The sequence below is a fragment of the Aethalodelphis obliquidens genome, unplaced genomic scaffold (assembly GCF_003676395.1).
Source record: "Aethalodelphis obliquidens isolate GAN/ISIS:26980383/991018 unplaced genomic scaffold, ASM367639v1 scaffold24, whole genome shotgun sequence".
In the NCBI taxonomy this organism is placed as follows: Eukaryota; Metazoa; Chordata; class Mammalia; order Artiodactyla; family Delphinidae; genus Aethalodelphis; species Aethalodelphis obliquidens.
Genome location: NW_020837968.1, coordinates 12,421,402 through 12,439,710, shown reverse-complemented (window position 1 = coordinate 12,439,710; position 18,309 = coordinate 12,421,402). Strand labels below are relative to the sequence as shown.

The following is an 18,309-nucleotide window of genomic DNA, read 5'->3' as shown; positions in this document are numbered from 1 at the left end:
AGATGGGGAAATTCTAAGAAAGAACTGAAAAAACAATTCTAGAGAAATAGAATAGGGTAGGAATACGAGCACCATATGTACTTTTAAAATTTCTAGTAATTGTATTAAAAAAGTAAAAAAGAAACAGGTGAAATAATTTCAATAATATACTTTATTTAATCCCATATATTCAAAATAGTATTATTTAGACATGTAATCAATATAAAAATGTAATGAGACATTAGATATTCTTTCTCTTTTGTACTAAGTCTTCAAAATATGGTTTGGATATTACACCTTGGAATGTCTCAGTTCAGATTCGCCATATTTCAGTTGCCTGAAAGCCACACGTGGCAAGTAGCTAGTGTACTGAACAATGAAGTTCTCGACCTTCCTCTTATAACCTGGGTGATCTTGGACATGTAATTTAACCATTCCGAGTCTGCTCATTTCCCTGTAAAATGGAGTTCTATCAAAAAAGCCTACATCGTAGGGTGACATGTGAGGTTACTTAGGATAACAGAGAACAGTAGCTGATGGGTGCTCAGCAAACCGGGGCTCTCGGTATCATCATCTTAGAAAATGGGACCATCAACTAACCGCCTTGTCTCTGTTACGTTGAATTTCAGTCGGTGGACGGGAAGCAAAGCTTCACCTGAACATCTCCCCATGATTTTAAACAGTTTCTGGTCAGTCATGTAACCCAAAAGTTAAGAAATTGAGTGACAATATTCTCAGGAATAACTGATGGCCTGATTCATTGATGAGATTAGGGTCTGGAGGTTACACATTCAGTATGAAGAGGAAGGAGTGTGGCCCCTGGTTACAGTCTGAATAGACGTTAAAAAGCTGTTAAGACTACGATTTACTGACCATCATCTACAGGCCAAACACCAAAGTACTTTTCCCATGTCCACTTACTTAACAATAGCCAGGGCACAATCACAACCACACAAAGCAGGTAAATCTCATCTTCATTTTAAAGATAAAGAAACGGAGGGTCAGAGTGGCTGACAAATTTACCAAGTTGATACAGCTCTTACGTGACTCTTTTCATGACCCTATGATACCCTCTTCTTCTCACACTTCAAATAAAGGTGGTGAGGGCTGGGGTGATAGGCCTGGTACTGGCCCCTGGTACTGCAGAGAAGCACGAACGAATTGTTTTCAAGTGAAACACTTCCTCTGTCTATAACAGATGAGTATAAAAGATGAAACACAGAGTGTAGAAAAGGGAACCGTTTTCTGTTCTACCTAGACATTTGAATGGATGGTTTGTTTCTAGGTGATGTTTAGAACACAGGCACAAATTCGTTCTTTCATTAGATAAAGCAGGACAGCCAGATGGAGCCACAACGACGTTTTTTATTACTTTGATTTATTGAGAGACTGGCAACTCACTTGCAAAGTCTGGTCTTGCAGGGTGAACAGCCAAAGAAGTTTGCGGGAATAGGGGTTTTCTGGTGCAGCGGTAGGGGAGAAATAAAGGAGTAGCTGCTCTCAAAGACCGACCCCAAAGAGCACGTGGCTCTTGTTATATCTGGCTGGCTCAGCAACTATCCAAGTTATGGGGCTACAGGGGATACTGTCTAGACCAGTTCTTTTGGCCCTGGGGTTGGCAGAACATAGGATTAGAAAGCCAAAGCATGGTCCAAACAACTCTCTGCATTTTTTTTCTGGTAGACAGTCAAGCTGGATGGAAACTAAATCTCCAACAATTACCAAATAGCAATAAACAAGGGAATACAAAGCCTGCACAGCGCTTTCTTCAGGCCTTGATAGATACATCCTGGCTCTGGAACTCTAAAGCATGACATCTCTGGACTGAATCTCTCTGAGGAAAAAAAAAAAAGCACGATCTTAAAGCTGGTATGACTTTTCTAGCTTGAGCTCACGCTCCCTGAATCAGAAGTGTTCTCTGGTCTCCAGGATGATACCAGGACAGGAAAAACACATCGACATATAATTGAAATAATTTATTTACCACTAGAGCACCACAAAAACAGACATACATTGTGTTAAAATACAGCGTAATCAGTCATCAAAATACAAAACAGCTATTCTTATGTTCCATTTAAAAAAAAAAATCATGCCAACCATAAAATCGTATTGCTGTTTATCACAGAAAAACTGCAGGCCAGCCCCACCCACACACTAACATTTTCCCCACTCCCTCCCCTCTCATAGCAATATTTACTTATGGGAAATAAAGGCCTTATAAAACCCCCAAACTAAAAAAAAAAAGATTCAAGAGATCTTAAAATAGAGCATTTAAAATATTATCAGTGCATTCATGAGGAAAGACAAAATAATACAAAACAAAATGTCATTCTATCTGAGAGGAAAATACCTGCAGAAATAAGTGATTTACATAGAATGGATAGAAAAGTGGAAGAGAAAAAAAAATCAACACACTCCAATCTGGGATTGGGTTACATCCAACCCAAGGGTTGTTTGGTACTGTGGCATCCTATCTCTTGCTTTTCCAGTTTTCAAACAAATCCAATTTGTCATTTTAATAATGGTCAGGAAATTCCAAAAAAGAAGTACACTACATCAAACAAACAACTTCACGCTGGATTCACACCTCATTGTGCTGCTCTTTAGGTAAAACTGCAAATATTCCATTGACTTACTATTAATTGTTATCCTAAAGCTAAATAAGAGACAACTGACAAACTGACATATCCTACAACCCCTGACATAAGGTTACCTCCTCTGCAAAAATGTGGCAAATCATGTATTTCAGCAAGGTAAATTCTAACCTCTGATTTGATAACTCTCATTCAGAGGAAAGAAAGGATTTTTTGATCATGGGAGAATTTGCCTAGTGCCTTTTCAACCTTCAAAGAACATCTATAAAAACCTTAACTTCAGTGAGATAAACTAAATGACTTATGCTGACCTGGGCTTTTTTTCTTCCTTAAAAAAAAAAAAAAATCAACTAAAATGTAAATCTTTCCATTTCTCCCTGAACACTAAAAACTCGATTAAAGAAACAGTTGTTTCCTAAGAACTGTCTGCTCTTTTGTAACAGTAGAATTCTGTGAAAATACTGATTAAACCAAGTTAGAGAAACCTTTCTTAACCCAGTCACCAAGATTCTGAGTTCCAGTCAGATCCTTAAGCCCTTGCTAAAACTAAAACATTTCACCTCAATTATCTATGTATCTATAATCCCCAATTTCCCTAAAATAGAAGATTGTTAATGTCTGAACTGATTAGTAATGATGCTTAGAAAATGAAGGAAAACTATGTCTTTTTATAAAAGAAAAAAAAAAAGGACAAGTGGACTCAGGTAGCTTATGTCATAATAATGGACAATGCAAAAGCACAGGTGGAACAAATACTATCAAACATGTATTTGTAGTGCAAGTCAAAATACAGGGGCTTTACTCAAAAGTACTGGCCAGCTAAAGGAAACACACAATTCCGAACGATCATTAAAAAGCGCCAAATTTAAGTCCAATCTAAATCAGAGTTGACATTATTACAGAACACTAAAAATATGGTAAAAATTTATACATTACACATAAAGTAGTTAATGTTTTGATTTCATCGTTTGCAAAAGAGATCTGCAGATGTGTTTCCAATTATACTGGCTTCTATACCCATCTATTGTAGTAATATAGGTATGGTTACATACACCGAAATGAAGGAAAAATCTAGAGCATAGCTATACAGCAATACTTTAAGGTCTGAAGTTTGACCAGTACATATCAAAACATTTCAACATTTCACTGGTTGACTAAACTGACAAAGAACCATTTACAATTAAAAAGGAAAAAAAAAAATCTTACAGACTTATTCTGACCGAAAGTTTCCTTTATTAACAGGCTTTTCAGTTTTGAACCTTACAAGAAGCTTCCTCCGGCAGTTGGTAGAGAGCATGTGTTTGCAGGGTCTTTTCTTCATGCAGACTTGCTCGGTCATATAATAGGTCACTTGCATTTTTCATCCCGTTAATATGACCTCTTTTTTTTTGCTGGCTCGTTTGAGTTCAAGTTCCTTAAGCCATCCATGAGTTTCCGGCAAAGTATTTGGTCTCCACTTTATACACCTGTTTTATTTTCCAAGGGCAATGAAATGTTCATTATATAGTAACACACAATAAATAACTCACTGTTAACTCTAAGAGTAAGAATGGAAGGATGCCTATTGCATAGCAATACAGAAAAATCAAGTGAGGCATGGGATAAAAACGTATGTACAGCAACTCCACTTAACGGGATTTTCCTGTTTTTTTTTTTTTCTTTCACATAATTAACACTAACAAATTCTTCCAGTGTTTATTTTTTTTTCTCAAGAAAAAAAGGTTTTGCTTCTTGTCTCTCTCACTTACAGAGTAGGTAACATATAGAATAAAGCCTTCAACTTTTTTTTGTTTGTTTCAGATGCCAGTTTTAACAAACAGAACACAAACTTCCGAAGTGTTTGAACTAGTACCGCTTTTTCAAATTTTTTTTAAACACTGATGAAGCAAGGCTCTCTCGTGTTTTCTTGTTACAAACATTGCCTTTGTCACTATCATCATCATCATCATCATCATCATCATCACTGTTTGATTATTGTCTTGTCACTTTTCCAAGAATCTTAGCTGCATTTGCAAGACTTTACGATCATATTAGAAAGCTGTTCAATCTTGGGTGTTTTGCCGATGTAGTAGAGAATGGTGAGCGGTTCTAAATCCTGGGACACGCAGCAAGGGGAAGCAGATGCTTCTGGATTTATGGTATTATATAAGCTGAGAACCTGAAAGGACACAGGAGAAGAAAGAAAACATAGGAAAAGACCCCAAAAAACAGGCAATTATTTTTTAATAGAACCATCGCACATAGTTATCTTATCAGTCACAGCACTGAGTAGGCAATTTAGATTATTTGGGGCTTACACTTTCCTTTACTTATTCTCCAATTATAGTCAAATGGGTAGGCGTCCTGAGGAATCCCTGAATTCACCATTTTCCTACAGAATCCTTTTCTCATACATTGTAAACAAATACTTCTGTAAAAGTCAGATTAGACAAAATTGCTCATTCAACAGATTTTCCAGTTTTTCCAAGGAGTCTTTACTTTGATCACTCCTTTGCTGCCCATACTTCCCAGGCCCTCAGAAAACTTGCTCCAAATACCAAACCTGGTATTTCGCCTTGTGTCTACACTTCTCTGTAACTGAAGTTGTTTCGTGAGTAGTTTCAATCCCCACCTAGATGAAGAGTTCGCTTGAGGTCAGGGACTCTACACACCTCTTTTTTTTTAAACTTATAGCCCTAGTGAGACTTCTCTGGACAAAATCAAAACAAGACTCACATGCTAGGTGAAGAAATGAATACATGGATAAACAGGAGAATAACATTTTTTATTAAAACTCTCATCAGAGCTTTAATCTACCCTTAGGTAGAGCAAAAGACATCTGTCTGCAGTGTGAAATCTTCCTAGGCTAAGTGTCTTCTCAGGCCAATTTAATGTCACCTAAATTTTCATTTAAAATAAATAAAGATCAAAGTCTTTTCATTGCTTCGTAAATACAGTCATGCTAAGAACGACCTCAGAAGTAATCTATATTCTTAATGATTCACTTTGTTACCTTTTTCTTAAAATAATACTCAGCCCTCCATTTAGCTTTCCATGTGGTAAATGGTAGTGCCTAAGTTGGAGGAGTGAATAGTCAGTCTTAGAATGAAAAGAAAGTTCTATGGTTAGTGCTATACCTTTAACCCCATCCTATATCAAAGGGGTATGTGACTTCTACCAACGGAAGTATGGAGCTTCCCCAGTGATGATAAAGAGACATTTCCAAGGATGCCATTAATGTGTTAATCAAACAGCGAGTGACCTTTTCCTCGAGATTCACTGCAATGTTTTCAGCCTAAGACAGAAGATCTGTTCAGCACAGCAACACTGACCACTTTATTAAGCTACCTCTGGCTTTTTGGGTAACTGTCCAAACCACATATTTGTGATCATGACAGTGATTCTTCCTCTCTCCTTGAAAAACAAGCGTGGTCTCAGCCTTCACACACTCCCTCTGTGTATCAGGGAGGAGAATTATGTTTCTACTTGGCAACTGGGTCTCGCCCACATTACAGCTACTGTTGCCACAGCCCAGCTGAAGCAGCCTGGCCAGAGAGCTCAGACCAAGCGACAGGCGTAAGCGAGCTTCCCTCACGTGGCCAAGCACGTGGTCAGCCCAGGGAGCCAAAACCTCCAGGGGTGTCAGGAAAACAGCTGAAGGAAAGGGAGCCGTATTTGTCCATTGGACGTTTAGCATATGTAAGCGTTTATCAATAAATAGACTTCATGCTCCACCAACACAAGATTTTTTCAGCTGAATTCAAGAGGAATTTTATAACACAGATTATCGAAAATCATTGATATCCCCCAAACTCTTGAGTTCAGCTGAACGCATTATGGGAACTTTTTGGCAAGAGATTCATTTTCCTATCCTGCAGTGAAGGCAATTTTTCTAATGTTTCTTTAATAAGGAGATTTACAGAGGCATAACCCCAGTGTGTAGCCACATTTCAGGAATTAAACTCTAAGACGCAGTGAACGAAGGCCTGGTTATAAAACAAGGAGGCCTGCGTTCCAAGCTCTGGTTTGTCACCAACTGTTTGCCCCCGGGCAAGTCATCTCCTTGATCTAGGCTTCAATTTCTTTAAAAAAATGAAAGGTTTGAACAAGAGAGCCTATTATTGTTTTGTATTTTATTTTATTCTTATTTCATTTTATTCTATATTTTTATTGAAGTATGGTTGATTGACAATGTTGTGTTAGTTTCAGGTATACAGCAAGGTGATTCAGTTATGTGTGTGTGTGTGTGTGTGTGTATATATATATATATATATATATATATATTCTTTTTCAGATTCTTTTCCCTTATACATTGTTACAAAATATTGAGTATAGTTCTCTGTGCTATACAGTAGGTCCTTGTTGTTTATTTATTTTATATATAGTACTACAGGATGGGACAAGATAACTTGTGAAGTCCTTTCCATCTCCAAAAATCCTACATGACTAGGCACCAGGAAGAAGCATTTGGACAAATACCATCATTACATAGAAAAAGTCTTTGCTAATCTGGGCGGGGAACTCATGGCATCCAATCTAGGACCTGCCTTCTGAATTAGCCTTCATTCCTCATTGAAGTAACTTAATAAAATATTCAGACTCTCATTTACTTTGGGTTATATTCGAAAAGACTGGGAGATACTGATTTTCAAATCACTGTTACATATATCATCTTTATATTCTTCACATCCACTCTGGAGTTGGACATTATTATTTCAAAAATAATTTTTAATACAGACATTCCTTTTTACTGATAAGAAAACTGAGGTTCAGAGAAGTTAAATGATTTTATAACTGTCATACACTAGCGAATCACTCTGCCAAAGCATCTACTGAAGTCCTCAATGTTCTTTCAAACATGACAGTCCCTGATGGAGGTGATAACGGATCCTTTTTTTAGCTGGAGACCTGGGTCCCTGCACATCTTAACAGCACATGACACTAAGTGATATACTGATCCTACCTATTTATGCTTACAGCTGTTAGGAATATAAAACAAAGCAAAAATTAAACTGTCCTCAAGTTGCTTGTAATCTAACTGGGAAGGCCAGACAAACTGTCCAAACTCATCAGTGTTACTTTCTGAGTTCACCTACAGCTTACATTTTTTTCTCATCATTCAAAACGGTGTCTCCAGCACCCATTTACGTGTGATGACAAAAGGGCACCAGGCTATTTAGAATTCATGTGGAAATACTATCAGCAGGTACATATTAGCAGCCCAAGAATAGAAGAGACAAGTGAGGCCCGTACTTACCCTACTGTGCTGAGTGTCTGAGCTCCACAGATACGGGCACGCTCCAGCACAGAAGTTGGCATTGTACCCTTTAGGCTCATGTATCCATTTCCACCCAAGATCCCTCTTGAAATCAATGTAAAGTGGGCGTAGGCAACAATTATCCTGCACATTTCTGATAAAAGAAAGAGCAATGGAGATTTTGAAGCTGATTTCACCCCAATCCCCCCGCCCCTCATCCCAAACCAGGAAAATGACCTCTATTATTCATTTATTCATTTATTTATTCAACAAATATGTATGAGCAAATACCACGGGCCAGGTTTTAATGGTTGAACTGCAATCTCAAGAGACTGTCATGATGAGGTGTGATGGTGATTCGCAGGACTCCCTTGTGAGTTCTGTGCCCTGACCCGCTTATCTGTGACTTCAAAAATCAAACCCTTCCCTTAAATGATGAGATATAAGCAAAGACGTGGCAGACGAGACCAAGCCCGTTCCAACCTAGAGTGCACAGTTTGGCCATCCATCCTCTATTGCCTTTTCAAATGCAAAATGGATGAAGTACAATAGGTATTTACAGAGAACAATCTAAGGCATTTTCCTTTGAGAAGAAATCCTTTATTTCATTTCCTGTTCCTGGATCTAGGAATGAACCAGAGATAAGAAACACAGAGTCTTGCTTAGAGCAACCACTGGCTCTGGCAACCAAAAATCACCCTTTTTCTTGTGAACTCACACACTTTGAGCACTTTATCAGTGAGGACCCCTCACCACCCCACAGCTCCTACCACGCTTACTAAGAAACCACAGAAAAGGGGAACTCCCTGGTGGTCCAGTGGTTAGGACTCCGCGCTCCCAATGCAGGGGGCACGAGTTCAATCCCTGGTCAGGAAACTAAGATCCCCGCAAGCCACTAAGGCCCCCACAAGCTGCACCAGTGGCATGGCCAAAAGAAAAAAGAAAAAGAAAAAAATACAGAAAAACATTCACACTTTCCCACCATGAATTCATGTGGAAATGGGAGATAAATTTATGTTACCCTCCCTTCTCATATTCTCTAGTAAAAGACACGACAAACAGCATCCTTCTTCTGTCTCTCTCATCACTGTTACGGTGAAGAAGGTTTGACCATGGGTACCTTGCAGGGAGAGTGAAGGCTTCTACAGGTGGTGAGTCTCCCCAGTCAGGGACCCGCCATCCTGCACCTCAAATAAACCTAACTTTGCTCTGGGGAACAGACAGCTCCTTTTCTCCTTCAGCCTCAAAGTGCTTTGGAGGGATTTGGGGAAAAAGTTCAGGGGGCTAGTTTTCTCCCTTCACAGTAGATTCATTGTTAAAGAACTGATGAATACAGCATAGAAATAACTGTTTCAACCTCCGGAAAGGATGATGTTACGAAATACGATGGCTCTAACTTTTCTAGTCCTGGTTTTATGCAATGAGTTGCAGTTCCAGTCCATTTTTAGTAAAAAAAAAAAAAAAAAAAAAAGGGGGCAAAAGCAGTACAAACGTTAAACAAACACAGTTACTTTTTGTTTTCCTTTTATTTCCTTTACCTAAAGCAATAGGCCGCATCCAAAGCACGCTTCTTCCGCCGGTTGGACTGTTGTGACTCAAGTCTGTAGGAGGGTAACAACATTAGCAGGAGATGTGGGGTCTTCCCACTGTTTTTTTTCCTAGTGGACTTTATTGTTTTCTGATCACCACTGGTATATGTGGAGGTGCCGTCAATACCTTGAAAAAATGCATTCGGGTAATAGACATTTAGCTTCACCTTCATCAGATAGAATCAGCCATATCTTTTCTATTGTCACAAAGAGCAGTGATGACCACACAGCAGCAGCAGCTGGCTCACTCCCCACGGCAGTGGATAGGACTAGTGCAGGTGACAAGGAACACGGCTAAATGGGGCTCTTGTCAGAAGGCAGTTCAGTGTCCAAGGCAGGGCCTGTTGGTTGTGAAAGTCACTACAGAAGAAGTCTCTGACCCCTAGTCCAAGGGCAATCTCGACTGTTTATTTTAGTCAGTCCTCAGTGTAGGCTGTGCTCAACGCCTCAACGACTGATGACACGGCCATAGGACGTGTCACCCGCTGGTCCCCTCTCTTCCTAGGACTGCTCAAGTCAAAAGATTTCCCTGATGAACCTAAACTGAGACTTACACTAAATTGCAGTGAATGAGGTTCAAGTGAAACAGAAGTCACCCACCCTTACCTAATGCTACTTTGGGAAGCTGTGAAGAAAGGGTTTTTTCATTGATTTTGTGATATCCTCAACACCTTCCTGATTCCATCTGAGATGGAGAAACTCGAGCTCCCCAAAGCACACTCAGGAGACTGCCAGCTTAAGCATTTAATCTCCATACTCCAGAGAATCGTGACTAGGTTACAGACTGAAATAATCTCTAGACCGCTGGGAGTATTTTTCCATGAGCAAGGTCCACTGGAGCCTTCTGCCAATGGATGGAGGTCCCAGGTGGGGTGAGTTAGGACAGGGCCATCAGCTCCCTCACCTGGTGGTGTGGAGCCAGTGCTGAACCCGCAATAGGTCCAGACTCCCCCCTCACCTCTCGTCCTCCAACGACTTGTTATCTAACGTAAGACATGACTTGAACCCTTGGCATCTCCTCATTCTCTTTGACTTTCGGCTAAAGGAAGCTTACTAAAAGGTAAGCAAGACTAGGGGGCGACTAAAACCTTGTTATGTGTTTATAAACTATTATGAAAGTCTGATAAGGAAGCCACTTGGAATATTGGGCACCAGCTAGAAAAGGGGGTGTGTTCTGGTACAGGTCAGGTTAGTTACAGAGGCTGTGGTGGGAGAGGACATCCTCTGTGAGATAACAGTGGTGGCTTCCCCACGACGTTGGGTTTGGGGGGATAATCAATGGATGTCCTTGAATGCATGTGATCTTCTTCTATACTATTAGCATAGATGGAATGTTGGTTTGCTCAAGTGAAGAATAAAGGGCTGAACAGGCTATTTAAGAGTCTGGAAGGTTGGTAAGTCTGTCAGTTAGTACTGCCAAGTCATCACGGGGCATCGAGCAGTGTAAACTGGGCAGGAATCCCTTTCTTCTAGTCCTTTCTGCCTTCATATATCTTTCCCCAACCATAGCTTTGCCCAAACAAATGAAACTCCCCGGGCCTCACCCAGCAATCTCATTTTCACATGCAAACCGACCTCATCCTCCCAGGAGATTATCAACAGAGGCCCTTCCCTCCCCCACCTCATACTCCCCAGTTTCAGTTACCTGCAAATCGCGCTTCTAGTTCTTCACTTTTGTTGGGGATGATGTAATTATTCGATGGTACAAAGGTGCAGCAGGGACAGTGTAAACTTATTTTAAATCCCAGATTCCTGTCTGGAAAACATTAAGTCAAGGAGGTCATTTGTCTGTGCATGTAATACCCCTCAATCTGCAATCGACTTGCAATAACTTAGGATCACTGAACATCGAAGGAGGAGAACAGAGGGCGGTGGTCACCTTTATGGTGGAGCCATTCGTGAACAGCATCAGTGACATCGAAGGAGAGCCATTCGCCTTCTGCTCTGGTTTTCACGACTTTGCTGTCGATGTAGCGCTGGGTTGGAGATGTTAAATCTTTGGATTTGAGAATCTAGAGGAGGAAAGGGCAAGTGAGAAAAGCTCAGCTGGCATAGTGACAGCATGACTAAACCCAAACCATTAACAGTATTCCAGTTCATTATCTAAATTTAGTCCCACCCCAGTCTATCCATGTATTGTCATCTCACTAGCATGTCCACATGCATAAAAACATAACACCAGGCCATTTGCCATGAAAAACAGAGCTACTAAATCAGCTGTGTGTTATGATAAAGGTGACAGGAACCATAAAGCCAAGTGTCTCAAAGAAAGTGACAGTAATTATTTTCCTCTGCTGACATAAGCTTTGCAAGATTTCAGCCATAAATTCGACGCTATTAAGTTAATGGTTTTGTTGCCCTGCTTCCCTGCTTATTTCATTTGGGGAGCTGGGATGTGGGGACGGGCTGGAGGCTGGGTCCAGGTCAGAGGATCCAGGCTCACCCTCAGAAGGCTCTGAATTATAAATCTTCTTCTAATAGAGAGAGAAAGGTCCTACCCTTGGTTCCTAGATCCACCGCCATTAAAATACGTGGCACGCCTCAGCTTTTGAGGTGGGTCTCGAGCTGGGATTTTTACCCTCCCTGTGACTTGTTATGATTTATAAAGATATTCCATATCCCGCAGACGAAGAACAAATTTGGGCAGGAGCCGTCTGGCACAGTGTGGAGGGAGAGTTTGAAAGGAAATCAGCCTGAACGCTGAGAATTTAGAAGGATGCATTTATTTCAAATAAGTTAAGAGTAACTGCAGTATGTTCTTAGGTTTCTATAGGAAGTGAACATTTTAGGTTGGGGTTTTTTTTTTTTTTTAATTCTGTCTGTCTTTAAACGATACTGTTTTATGAACCCGTCAAACCACGACCTTAAGTCTCCAAGAACTATATTAAATCCCTACCCAAACCTGTATCCTGCCTTTCCTCAGTACTTACGGGCTCAAGCCCTGTTGTTTTATACTTCCTTTCCTGAGATTGAGTCTAACCGTTCTGTGGTCATTTCATATATACATGTTTGGTCTCTCCAACAAGTTCATAAACCCTCCCAGGGCAAGGATCACGTCTTCAATTTGATATCATTTCAAAGCACAGCACTCGATTTAATCAACGTCTATTAAATGACTACCTGCATATCTAGAAGACTGATTTATTCTCCTTTAAACCTTGTAAAAAAAAAAAAGCATAATCTTCCTGCTGATTTTACAACGCACTTTCCTTCCATGTGTGCACATCATTTGTTTCAAGTAGTTTGACAACAAACGCTTCCTGGAACATCTGGCATTATAGTGGACTTTTTTTTTCTGGATTGAGTAAGTATAGAAAAGGGGAAAAAAATCATACAATTGGACTTCGGGTGCCTTCATGAATTTTAAACCAACCCTACCCTACAAACCTGCCCCTAAGGTCCAGCAAAGCCCACGAGGGAAGAGAATCTAGAGGCAATCATGATGCTACCATAGGCAAGAGATGCCCTTTGTGAATCAATGACTTAAGGGCTGGGCACATGAGCTCTGAGCTTGGAGCACACTATTGCATTTAATTTAGTCCTGAAAACATTCTTGTCGGGTAGATGAAGGAAGGTGAGACTCAGAGAGGTTAAGTAACTTGCCCAAAGCTTCACAGTGAATGAGTGATTTAAAGCAACCCCAGGTCATTTTTCCTCCTTCAATTCTGGATTTCTGAAGACCAAAAGAGTTGTGGGAGTCAGGGCTGGATTACGGTCCACCCCCCCGCTTCCCAGATGCCAGAGAACACTCAAAGACAGAGGCAAACATTTCTAATAAGCTTATAGTAAATGTTGGTACAAGATGAAAATATCCCACGTGGAACACAAACACAGTTAACGCTGATAAAAACCTATAATTTTCCAGATATAACCCAACAGCAGTCAATCCTCTGGAAATGAAACCTTGCCTTGAAAACACTCCTAGTTGGGCAAATAAGACACCCCTTTATCCAATTCAGAATAAACGGTAAAATTCACCTAACACAGGATAACAATGGTGAAACAATAGTTGAGAAGTTGTTTCAGGTATTTCCATCTGCCTCGTTGACTAAAGACTAGTAACATTCCCCAAACTCACTTTTCTGTCTTTAAATTTCTTCCCCTACCTGACTTTCTAGAATGATGCATTATTTCGTAATGCTTTGTGTATTTATTTGCTTTGTTCCTAATTAGCATGGTGTATATCTTTTTTGTGTGTGTGGTACGCGGGCCTCTCACTGTTGTGGCCTCTCCCGTTGCGGAGCGCAGGCTCCGGACGCGCAGGCTCAGCGGCCACGGTTCACAGGCCCAGCCGCTCCACGGCATGTGGGATCTTCCCGGACCGGGGCACGAACCCGTGTCCCCTGCATCGGCAGGCGGACTCTCAACCACTGCGCCACCAGGGAAGCCCCATGGTGTATATCTTATTCATCTTCATATCCCTAACACGCACAGACACACTGTCTAGAATGAAACATTGCTTTCATTGTTGAATTAATTACATATGATAAATATATATCTATATCATATATCAAATATCTACAATATCTATGAGATATATGTGTATATATCTCATATCTTAAGGCACCATATATACACACATGCCTATATACATGTACGTATACACATGTATGTGTATACACAATCTCACTAAAAACACAGAACTTTTTTTAAAGTCGTGACAACATTGACCAAGTGGGCAGAAAAAAACACACACTGGCAAATCTATGGAAAGTTTTCATCTCATACAGAAGAAGCAGATCTAGATTATCTGGCTTTAAAAGCAGATGAAGGGGGAGCAAAGAGATCCTGAATTTCTTTTCTTTTTAAATCTCCTTAGAAGATAAGTGCTTCCTCAGCCACGGAACACGGGTAGGTTCTGACACTGGACAACTTCATACTCTCACACAGGTGAAAGGTCCTCCATATCTTTCTACTAGTTCAAGAACAGGCCAGTTGAAAGCACCCAAGAAAGATAGCTAGTGAGCTACATAATTCTGAAACAGAGAAGTGACTTTGGTCTTGTGGGTTTGTTGTCTTGAACTTTATGGCCAAGTAGTTCTTAAACCCACTTGTTGCAATTTAACTCTATTCTTTCTTATCCAGCCCTCAGTGGAAACAGGAAACAGCTGCTTTCCATCACTCATAGAATATCCCTCATATTCTTGGAGACTATTATTAAGTCCCCCTCAGCATGCTCAGTCTCCCTCTCTAAGCTAAATAAACCCAGTTCCTTTAGCCCATATTTAGAGGGGCAATTTCCCAAACCTTTAATCATTTGGGTCGCCAACAAGGATGGATGATGCTGTATAAAAGTACTCCTCCTACAGCTTGGTGATTTCATTTCAGAACTGGCTAGAAAACCTTCTAATCACATCCCAAAGTCTTTTTCTTCTTAAACATGTTTATTGGAGTATAATTGCTTTACAATGGTGTGTTAGTTTCCGCTTTATAACAAAGTGAATCAGTTATACATATACATATGTTCCCAAGTCTCTTCCCTCTTGCGTCTCCCTCCCTCCCACCCTCCCTATCCCACCCCTCTAGGTGGTCACAAAGCACCGAGCTGATCTCCCTGTGCTATGCGGCTGCTGCCCACTAGCTATCTATTTTACGTTTGGTAGTGTATATATGTCCATGCCACTCTCTCACTTTGTCACAGCTTACCCTTCCCCCTCCCCATATCCTCAAGTCTTGAATCTTAACCTGAAAGGTATTTTCTTTCTAAGAATAGGCATGATCTCCCTATTCTTTGTTTATCTTCCATTTATCACCCACGCTAAGTGAAGCTGTAAGGGAAGAAAATTAACCTACGGCTCTTATCGATTAGAACTTTCTTAAATTCAAGAGTTGATACAAAAATGACCACCTTGGTCAACTTCCCATTCTGTTTTAGCCTTTGCTGTGTGCCTTTTTCCAGTCTCCCAACAACAAGTGTATTGAATGTTAACAGTCCTGGGTGTGCAGCTGTTTTTTTTTTTTCCTAGAGCCACAGTCATTTCTAAATTCCTTTATATATCTTATCATGACAAAGGTAATTTAATTGAATGGTAAAAGCTCTCTTAACTGGCCTCCATTTGACTGGACAGATTAACCAATATACTCCATTTGTTCTGTAATAGGTATTGGCTGATTCCCAGAGCACCCTGGGGCTTATCGCCAGAAAGCTACGCTCTAGTATGTTCCAAGGACTTCTGGTCTTAGCAGTTGAGTTGCATGCTTAGCAAGTATCAATTGTATATGTTTCTAAACCTGTTTATGATAGTTGGACTTGATATTGTATTTTTTTGACCACGCAGCATGCGGGATCTTAGTTCCCCGACCAGGGATCGAACCCACACCCCCCGCATTGGAAGTGTGGAGTCTTAACCACTGGACCACCAGGGAATCCATGATATTGTAATTATACAAGTTAATTAGATGGTCTAGAAACTGATGAAATATAGGACCAAATGTAAAGAGAGCCGTTGCTTCTGTGAGAACCAAGCTGAATGCCTTAGAAAGTCTTCATAAAGACAAGTTGCTTAAAAAAAAATTGTTTTTGAAAAACAGTTTGGTGGGTCCTCAAAAAAGGTAAACATGAAATTACCATATGATCTAGCAATTCTACTGCTAGGTATATACCCAAAAGAATTGAAAATAGGGACTCAAACAGATACTTGTACACCAATGTTCATAGCAGCATTAATCACAATAGTTGAATGATGAAAACAACCCAAGTGTCCATCAACAGATATATGGATACACAAAATGGAGTATATACATAAAATGGAATATTATTCAGCCACGAAAAGTAATGAAATGCTGACATATTACAGCATGGATGAATCTTGTAAACTTTATGCCAAGTAAAATAAGCCAGACACAAAAGGAGAAATATTATACGATTTCACTTATATGAGATAACTAGAATAGGCAAATTCATGAAGGTATAAAGTAGAATTAGAGGTTACCAGGGGCTGGGGGTAATGGGAATGGGGAGTTATTTTTTTTATGGGCACAGAGTTTCCATTTAGGATAATGAAAAATTTCTGGAAATGGATGGCAGTGATGGTTGTACAACATTGTAAATTTACTTGATGTCTCTGAATAGTATACTTTAAAAAATGGTTAAGGTAAATTTTATGTTATGTATATTTTACCACAATATATATTTTTTTCCAATTTTAGATGTGGGAGAGATAACTATCAGAGAAGGAAATCATATGTTAAAAATCTAGAAGGATCCTGCACTCGGTTTGCTTAGCAATTGTCCTGAAACGTCTCTCTCTTCTTCAAAGAAACTAAAAACTAGAAAGTATTGATGATGCACTATGGATGTGGTTTAGGCAAAAAATAAGACGTGGATTGCAACAGGCAGAGCCACAGTCAATGAAAAGTCCTCGGTATTTTATAGAAAACTCAGCATTTAAATTGTGTTTGTGTGTGTGTGTTGTACACATATATACACATACATATGTTTTAAATTAAAATATAAAGTTTGCCCCCCAACTCATGTTTTTATAATTCCCTGCTTGAACTGACTTTTTTGTCTTTAAATAACAGAACAACAACTGTTCCTGATTGAATTAGAAGAGAGCTTCTAATATATTAAAAATGAGATTTAGCTGTCTCTTGCTACCACCCACAGCCATGCTTGAATGGTACCTTCATTACGTTATTGATATATACACATTATCTGTAATATGTGTAAAATAGCCACATATCGCCTTTGGCAAAGCTCTCAGTGCTTCCCTGAATTACAAAACTCCCTACACAAAAGGATCCATTCATCTCTCTGCCACTGGAAACCAGCCAATTAGGGAGTGGAGAGAGGCAAAAGTCGCTGATGTTACCCAATAGTTTAGGGCCAAAAGAAAAAAAAAAAAAGAAAAAAGAAACAGAACTCTAGATGCAAAATTATAGCCAGAGGAGAGCTTAGTCTTAAAGGAATAATGCTATAAATCAACTCAGGATTTGGCTCAAACCTCGTGAAAGACACCTCTTCCATTCCTATGAGACATCGCAAAAAGCTATAAGAAAGCATTGGGGATTCGATTTTACTTTCCATATTCAGACATCAACAGATCTACAGAAGGACCCAGGGGCCCATTCAACCAGACTTCTAATGGAAAGAGAAATTTAACAATAGGGCTGGAGAGAAAAACTGACACCAGCTTAACAAGTGTGGGCCCATCTTGTTCCTTTGAAATGTTTTTAATGTACTTAATGTTTAAATATATTTCAGGGTTTAAAATGTTTGCAGTGGTGTGCACGGAGTGATGAGGAAATGCTGAATTAAATGTTCACTCCGCTGGCTCTGAGCACCATTCTCTTAGATCTGCCTCATCTCACGCACTAACGTCCGTGTCATGAAACACGTGTCAGTGAGGCACTTAGGGGCCGTCTCTCCAACTCAAGACAATTCATCCTCTAACATCTCTGGCTTTATCTGAAGATCTCTCATGACAGTGAACTTGCTACTTGTTGAAAAAGATCATCCCACTTTGGGCCAACTGGCAGGTTGAAATTTTTCTTTATCTTGGACTTAAACCTTCTATCAACTGGTCTTAGTTAATAATAGTACCATCGCCTCATCTTCATACAATGATGTCAGCTTTTCAAAAATGTGAAACATTTTCACATTTTTCAGTCTTCACAAAACACTGTGAGGTAGATATCCTAGCCCTTATTATCTCAATACTACAGCAGGAGGAGAAGAAGCCTGAAGGACTTACCTGGGTTACCAAAGCCCTGTAGGAAAAGTCTGGAAACATCTTGCCCTGTTCATACCAGTTGAGGGGGCTTTTGAACATTGTACATATTTTGCTATCTGGAACAAGATGAAAAATTCTGTTTCTTCTCTATGTCAGCCCCCCATCACAGGAGATGGCTTCCCCCAACTTCTTCCTTCAAGACAAGGTTTGTGGTGCTTTCCACCCTTGTCAAGCCC

At 39.9% G+C, this 18,309-nt stretch overlaps 1 protein-coding gene across 3 annotated transcripts in view; it reads right to left on the bottom strand.

Annotated features, from left to right (window-relative positions):
* Positions 1-1,940: 1,940 nt before the first annotated feature.
* The window catches only part of TGFB2 (transforming growth factor beta 2), an 85,171-nt gene continuing 68,802 nt past the window's right edge, over positions 1,941-18,309 (bottom strand). For 2 of the 3 annotated variants that reach the window (XM_027122210.1, XM_027122211.1), the window contains 5 exons: positions 11,278-11,410; positions 11,044-11,154; positions 9,348-9,525; positions 7,810-7,963; positions 1,941-4,731 (listed from right to left, as the gene is read on the bottom strand). In XM_027122210.1, the coding sequence (XP_026978011.1) occupies positions 4,573-4,731; positions 7,810-7,963; positions 9,348-9,525; positions 11,044-11,154; positions 11,278-11,410 (735 nt within the window). In that variant the 3' untranslated portion in view covers positions 1,941-4,572. The remainder of the gene's footprint in view (positions 4,732-7,809; positions 7,964-9,347; positions 9,526-11,043; positions 11,155-11,277; positions 11,411-18,309) is intronic. The other variant, XM_027122212.1, reaches the window with a different exon arrangement.